The sequence below is a fragment of the Onychomys torridus genome, unplaced genomic scaffold (assembly GCF_903995425.1).
Source record: "Onychomys torridus unplaced genomic scaffold, mOncTor1.1, whole genome shotgun sequence".
Classification (NCBI taxonomy): Eukaryota; Metazoa; Chordata; class Mammalia; order Rodentia; family Cricetidae; genus Onychomys; species Onychomys torridus.
Genome location: NW_023413797.1, coordinates 1 through 7,879, shown reverse-complemented (window position 1 = coordinate 7,879; position 7,879 = coordinate 1). Strand labels below are relative to the sequence as shown.

The following is a 7,879-nucleotide window of genomic DNA, read 5'->3' as shown; positions in this document are numbered from 1 at the left end:
CCGGGCCCGCCGAGGATTCGAACGAACGTTCCGTGTGGAGCGGCGGGCGGTCGGGCGGCGCCGTGGCCACATCAGCGCGGGCGGCTCGCGGCCCCCGAACGTTGGGCCCGACGGCCCCGCCCCGCGCTGTTGTTTGCGGCGTCGGCGCGGCCGCGCGAGCCGGACCACAACATTCGCCGGGCGGCGGCGGCGGCGGCGGCTGCGGAGCTGCGAGCGCGAGCCCGGGGCGGCCGCCCAGCGCCATGTCGGTGAACACGGACGAGCTGCGGCACCAGGTCATGATCAACCAGTTCGTGCTGGCCGCGGGCTGCGCGGCCGACCAGGCGCAGCAGCTGCTGCAGGCGGCGCACTGGCAGTTCGAGGTGAGCGTGGGGCCCGGGCTGAGCCGGGAGGTGGTCGGGGTGTACGGGGCGCGCGTGGGCCGCGGCGGGGAGGCCGGGGCGGCCAGGCCTCGCTCACGCCGCCGCGTCCCATGTTTGTCCGCAGACCGCCCTGAGCACGTTCTTCCAAGAGAGCAACATTCCCAACAGCCACCACCACCCGCAGATGGTAAGTGCCCCTCGGGGCCGCGGAGGGGGCGCCGGGTCCGGCAGGTCGCTGTCAGCGCACCGGTGACAGCCATGTTGCCGGGGAGCGCCGCGCCGCGAATGTAAACAAAGAGCCAAAATGTCTTCCAGGAAAGAGCGCTCCCAGGCCGGCGCTGGCTCGCCCAACTCTGGGACCCGCCTCCAGCCTCCTGGATCTGGGCCTGAGGCCCTGCGCCGGGCGTCGTGCCCTGGGCCTAGGGGCCCTGGTGTTGGGGAGGTGGGGGTGGAGGGGAGGAGAAATACATGGCCCCCAGTACAAGCAGGGACTGGAGAGTCCGATGGCAGAGGATGGGGAAGGGACTCGATGATAACCAGACCTCTAGGGAGCCCAGGGGAAGGCGACTGAAGTAGGGATTTGTGGGTTGATGCAGTGTGCGCATATGCGCGCGCCCGGGCACGCGTGTACACACACGCACACGCACGCGTGTGTACACACACACACACACACACACACACCCCACCTCCAGTGCTGCAGGAAGCAGGGAAGGCATAGATCCACCCTGGCTCCGGAAGCCCAGCTCTGCCCACAAAGGTGGAATGGCCTTTCCAGAGCTTTGGGGGAACTTAACCCTGTATGGAGTTTATATACCCAAAATAAGGTCAAGACTTTATTAGAATCTCCGTATGTTAAGAAACAAACAGTCCAGGAAACAGAAGTGCTGCAAACCTGGATTTGTCCTCTCCTTCCAGCTTGGCTCCAGGCTAAAGCCTTTGCCCTTCTGGTCAGTGGGTACTCCGCTTTCTTGAGGTCCAGACCATCCCTTCTTCACTCCAATCCCTAGTTATCTATTAGCTCTGAACACATAGGAGGGCCTGATCCCAGTGGAGGGGTGGTAAAACATTATTCCGGAGAAGATTTGCTGTTGGACATTTTTTTTTTTTTTTTAACTTAAGTGTCTTTAACTTAACATGGCTCCTCTGCTGTGTCTTGTTCTTTTGGTACTGTTTTCTTCCAGTCAACGATGATGGGGAAAGGAGAGTTGTCTGCCTTGATTTAAGCTAGCTTTTAACATTTGAAGTAAGATGATGCTGAGGCATCCCTTTTAGGAGGGAGTCATCATCTCCAAGACCCCTCTCTTGCATCCAGCCATATAGACTTTTAGCTTCCTGGATCTGGGAACACTGTCTCCATCCCTATTCAAAATTATCTTCCTGCCACAAGACCATTCAGAAAAGCACAGCCATGCTTAGGGGCCTGGAACAAGGAAGCTAACAGGCCCCAGCTTGAATTAGAGTCCTGTTTGGTTCCTTCTCCCCCTCCCCCACCCCTGCAGATTCGTGTGTGTGTGTGTGTGTGTGTGTGTGTGTGTGTGTGTGTGTGTGTGTGTGTTTGTTTCTCTTGGGGAGATGGCCGGTTTTGTAACACAGACATTATAATCAGTGCATCCATCAGGGACACATGCCACTGGGTGGGTGCTTCAACCGCACAGTAGGAAATACCAGCCCCGTGCTGGGAGTCATTAAAAATAGTTAGAAAACTTAATAAAAACATTGGAACCTAGCACTTGGGAGGTTGAAACAGGAGGATTGCTGTGAACTCTAGGTCAGCCTGGGCTATCTTTGAAGATCAGTCACCACAAAGTGGCCATAACTAGTAAAGAATTGTCCTGTATCTTGCCTGCCACAGTTGGAGGAAACATTATAAGTGATCAGGGTCCCCAGTTGTATGAGGGGGAGAGGCAAGAAGGGCAGTTGTAGGGGGAAGCAAGAGGACCCTGGCCATGCTAGGAACACAGAATTACTTGAGATTCCAGGAGGGGCTTTAGAAAAGTAGTTCAAACACCTCCCTGCTTTCACCAAAGCAGAGAGGCCCGGGGGTGTCTGAGCTCACTCAGGCCGATGGGCACGGGCCTCGTCAACCTTCCAAGCTGCTCTCCAGAGCAGGTTGACTATTGAAAAGACCTGGCCTCTGGCTTGGTGGACTGGGGAAGTCAGTCACGATGCTGTGATGCAACAGGCCTCCACCCTGCAACCCCCATTCATTGTTCCCTGCTGGAGAAGTCATGGGGGTGGGCAGGGGATTGTGGTGGGAGGAGGGAAGTGTCTGGGTGGGGCCAGACCCGGCTGAGGCCTTTGGCCTTCCCTGTGGGGCCTTGGAGCAGACAATGGTCTAAGTCCCCTAGGAGCTGATGTGGCACAGCCTCAATGACCCGGGTGAGGTGGGGTCCTTGTCTCAGTTTTCTGGCTTTGCTTAAACTAGAGTGATAAAATTCTAGCATCCTGTTGTGTGTCTCACCACCCCCATCCCCAGTGCCCCGTGCCTTGGGGAGGAGCCAGTGGTGCTAAAATTAGGAGAAGCTGAAAGGACTCCCTGGCCTCCTGAGAAAGGGAGAAGAGGCTTTGAGGTCAGAATCAGCTCATGTAGGTCTTGGGCTCAGACCCACCTGTTCCCGGTCTGTGGGCTGGGCAGTGGCACTTGTTACCCCCTGAGGAGTGTGCTGCTGGCATCTGGGGCTGGCACGGCTGACTGTGTTGGTCCTGGGAGCCCAGACCCGAGTGGCCCTTAACCCTGAATGCAGAGTACACCTGGGCCTGCACACCTGGCACCCTGCAGTCTTGTCCTGACAGTTTACTCCTGCTTTGGGTGCATGCTCTGTCGTGACTTAACCCTTGGGTCTCAGTTTGCTCATTTGTAATGTAGAAACAAGAATTGAACTAACCAGATCTACTTGTAGGAAATAATGAGTGGAGGGGGCCAGAATCCAAGACCTGTTGGCTGAACATGGGGAATAAATGGGAACCCCAAGAAAGTACAGCTTTTCCACGGCTGTTACGGGGAGACCCTCCACCTGGTCTGCCTCATGGTGCTTAACACCCTGGGGGCATCTGAGGGTGGATTGTGGAGGAAGCCAGCTGGCTCCCCTAGCTAGGAAAGGAGCTGGGCAGTGGTGTCCTGGGCTGCTCCTTGTCCTTTTGCGTTGACACCTTAGCTTTGAGTTGGAATTAACCATTGACATCTCATGCCCCTTGGTACTGTTTCCAAGACCTGAGCAACACCCTTGAGTTTTTGCTCTCCCTTGTTCTTCCTTGGCTCTGGGGGAGATGGGTGGTCTGTTGAAGTTGCCTGTGGGCTAGAAGCACAGGACCCTGCAGGTAGCCCTCACCCACCCTTTTTTCTCTCCCCACAGATGTGTACTCCCAGCAACACCCCTGCCACACCACCTAACTTTCCTGATGCACTAGCCATGTTCTCCAAGCTTCGAGCCTCTGAGGGCCTGCAGAACAGCAACAGCCCCATGACAGCTGTGGCTTGCTCCCCCCCCTGCAAACTTCAGCCCCTTCTGGGCCGCATCCCCACCCAACCACCAGACGCCCTGGATCCCACCCTCTTCCCCCAATTCCTTCCATCATCTCCACTGCCCACAGCCCACGTGGCCCCCTGGAGCATCCCAGGGGGGCGCCCAGCAGAAAGCCGTGACAGCAATGGATGGCCAGAGATGAGACTGGATGGCACTGGGCTGGAGCAGGGGGCAGTCCAGGGTTGTGGGGACACAGAGGAGGGCTGGGGAGGGAGCGGGAACACAAGAGGGCGGGGGATTTCTTGAAGATTGCACTAGAAGATTTTATAAGAGAATTTTTGTGGGGTGGGGGGACAGTAAACATCCTGAGTCACTGGGATTCTTCAGGAGTTTCTCTTTGGGAAAGTTTTTTTCCTCTTTTTAATATATAACTATAATATATATGCATATAAATTTAATGTATGTGAGAGTGGGGCCTGCACACTGGGGGCGGAAGGGAAGAACCTCAAACCCTCTGCCCATTTTGGGGAGCAAAGGGGTGCTCATAGATGAAGTGAGCTTGCAGCCAGGTGACGGTGCTGCCTTCGTCAGAAGCCACATCAGCCATTAGGAGGCCCACCCCACCCCGCCTCCAAGGGAGGTCCCCAGAAGGGTCCTGTTGGAATCCTGGACTTCTACCCATCACTGGTAGATGGAGTTTTCATTTCTGCTGGTGGTTGCCTTCTCAGTGGCCCTGAAACTCGTCACCCTGTTCCCAGCTGGGTGTGCAAAGCCTGTAGGACTGAAGGGTTGGCTGACCTCTGAGTGTAAACTTGGCTGTCCCGTCCCTTACTGTCCTGGCTGTCCCACAGGTCCTCAGCCTCTCTCCAGTGTCAGGACGACAGTTTCAGAAAGCCTGCCTTTGAATTCCTAAATTAAAATCACATTTCACCAGGGTGCAATTTTAATTTAAAAACTTAAAAAAGACTTTTTTAACTTCCCTGGTTTGTGGCGCTTTTATTTGCTTTGGTGGGAAGGGTCAGTGGGGAGGCTCTGGCTGGGTGGCAGCGACATTGGCCTTTGGCTGTTGCATTTCCTTGTGAGGATACATGGTTTGAGGTGTTGGGGGTACCCTCCCCCTCTCCCCAGTCTAGAAGCCATTTGGGCCATGGGCTGTGTGGTTTCCCAGTGGCTGTTTGTTGTCTTTGGACCTACCTCTATTCCCTACCCTGCTGAGCAGATTTTGGGGGCTGTCGAACATGCAACCATGACCCAAATGTGTCAACCAAGGCTGACAAAGACTAGATTCCTGAAGGGGCTGGGTGTTAGGTGAGGTGGAGCCTGCTGGCCTGGCTGTGGGAGGGGGTGACCTGCAGCTGTGCTGCTCCTGGAGCCCTTCCTGACCCTGCTCTAGGGAATCTAAAGCCTTCGGGCGGGCTGTTCACTTCCACAGGTCAAGGGCTAGGATGCAGAGCTGAGGCGGGAGGCTAGGGCCCAAAGTGAAGTGAAACTTACAAGCCCCCCCCCCCCCCCCCCCCCGGAGCAGCGCCCCGCCCCCCCTGCTGTGCTGTTGCCATCTTGAGAGGCCCCCACACCCCCTGGTGGAGCAGGGCAATGGGCCAAGCTTCTCTGTCGCATGTGACACATGGCTGGACTTGGAGGCTTGGGTTTAGCCATTCAGTTTTGTTTCCTGGTTAGAACCCCCCTGGGCCTCCTCACAGACCTGCCCCTGCCCACCTGTGCTTTCCCAGGCCGGAAGGGGAAATCCCTGGCTGGCAGGCGCGTGGGTGGCCAGGCAGGGGCTGCTGGGACATGGGCCAGGGTCCATTCAGATGGGCCAACGTCGAGAAAGGGTGGGGCAGCCATACCCAGGTATGGAATGGTGGGGGCTGACCCTAATAGTTTAGGGAATGTGGCTCCTGTCCCTTGGTGGCTGTAGGGCAAGGCCTGGGCAAGGTTGTGCCTCCCGGTGAGGCTTGTGAAGTTGGCTTCCAGACCAGGGAAACTGAGCCGACCTGACATTTCACTGCCAGAGAGGGACCAGTGTGAGAGAAACCGGAGCCCACGGGGTGGGGCTGGACCTGGCTCTGCCCCTTGCTGCAGAGGGCAGCTCACCCATCGAGGGGTCCTCTTAATCATGATCACATAGATTCAGAGAGGGGAGGGAACTTTGGTCTCCCAGGGCACACTCCACCTCATGACGCCCCTAGCCAAGCCCGTCTGCACCAGCAGTGAGAAACCCATTTCTTGGCCGGTTCCTACCACACTTTTCCTCTGTGGCTTTTCTCACCCACCCCCACCCCCTTCGCACACCTCAGAGTGAACATCTTGCCCCAGATGCTTTCCCATGTGAGACGGGAGTGATGGAAACTGGTGTGGGGGTGCCCCATCTTCTACTCCGCACACCTCATTCTGGGGTGGGAATAGAAACTGCTTTATTTTGAGTCAGGGTTTTGCCATGTAGCCCAGGCTAGCCCTAAGCTCTGGGTCCTCTCTTAAGAGTACTGGGATTACAGGGGTGCACCACCACACTCTGCCAGAAACTGCCTTGATGATTCAGGGTTTCTTGGACTCAGGTTGGGTCAGTCATTTTTTTTGTGGACCCCTGGGATCTGTCTGGAGGTCCCAGCTCAAGATTGACCTGGGTGGTAGTGGTGCTGGGAGCTTCGACCTGCCCAGACCCTGAGCCTCAAGAAGCAGTGACCACAGGTGGAGGTGAACACACCGGGCTGGGTGGCCATTGGGAGCAGAAGGAGGAATCGGCCTCATGGAGTTAGTCCTGTGTCCCGCCCCCACCCCGTTCCCCCGGCCCCCCCCCCCCAGTCCCCCCGTCCCCCACCAGCTCTCCAGGCAGCCATGCACTGAGCCCCTCAACCAGGGCTGGCTTTCAAGCTACCATCTGCAGCAACTCATCCAAGAAGACTGCAGAACATAGCTGGTGGAAACCTGCCCACTAGTATAGGTTTGTTCTTCTGGCTGGAAGCTGTGTGCTGAGCCAGGAGCTATCCTGAGCCAGCAGCCAGAGAGCAGGTGCTAGCTACACCTCGCCTCTAAGTAGAGCTGGTGTACAAACACCATGGGTCCCAGCCTACAGACTACAAGATAGAGTTAACATTGTCAGGTGAGCACTGGTAATGTGAACAGGCCCAGCCTGCCCCCGGGTCCCCAGAACCAGGGCTGGAGCAAGCTCCAGCATTCCTCCCTGCCCTGGGTGCAACATTCTCCCCCGCTGAGCTCCTGCGCCCTCAGAGCAGCTCAGTGGGACTTGAGTTCTAGCTCCCCAACCATAAGCCAGACCTACTTTCGATGTGGAGGAGACTAAAAGCCCAGGACTGCTTGGCCAACAGCAGGGACCTACCTTCTGCTCACTCCATCTTCTGGAAGCCGGACAGCAGAGACATACATCTCTTGGTATCCAAATGCCTTATTTAAAACTTTTATTTATATCTCTGTCTAGTGAGCAGTGGTGGACCTTGGGCCCCGGGTAGGCTCCTCCATCCCCTGCCCAGGATGCCCACCCATGTGCATGTTCAGCCCATCTGGGCTGCCCTGCAGACTTGCCATCTCTGTGGGGGTGGATGTGTGGGCCATATTCGGCTGGGTGAGGCGCCCCTCAGAGGAAAGAGGTCTGTCTTTCTTTCGCCCTGAAGAAATTGCAAGACAGGAGGAGTTCAGCTTGCTCTGCCTGGTCCCCATGCCCACTAGGGCCCACTCTAGCTTGCCTAAGGCTTGAGCAAGCCCTTTAGCCCGGCTGCTGAGCTGGGCCTCACCAGCATTCCTGGGTGTTCCTGAGCAAATGCTTTAAGGCTCTTCCATGACCCTTGTATGGGAGGGAGCATTTAGTAATAACCCCCTCTGCGGGATCCCAGAAAGAACCTGCCTCTTTGATGACCCCTCCTATTCTTTTACAGGACCAGGAATTTTTCCAACTTCTATATACTAAGTATTTCTAAGTAGAAAGTGGCGTGCCTGAGATAAAGAAGCCAAGGACCAAGTCACCCAGACATGCTGTCGTAGCCCATTCCTATTGGCCACCAGTGCTGGCCCTTTAATTTCAGCTTGGCTACTTCCTGT

The 7,879-nt window shown here is 56.4% G+C and overlaps 1 protein-coding gene across 1 annotated transcript; it reads left to right on the top strand.

Moving 5' to 3' along the window:
• Window positions 1-90: 90 nt before the first annotated feature.
• On the top strand, window positions 91-4,099 carry LOC118576487 (UBA-like domain-containing protein 2). The gene is given in 4 exon segments (XM_036176739.1): window positions 91-362; window positions 487-549; window positions 3,716-3,844; window positions 3,846-4,099. Coding segments are annotated over 4 exon segments (495 nt in total). The 5' UTR covers window positions 91-242; the 3' UTR covers window positions 4,029-4,099.
• Window positions 4,100-7,879: the final 3,780 nt, after the last annotated feature.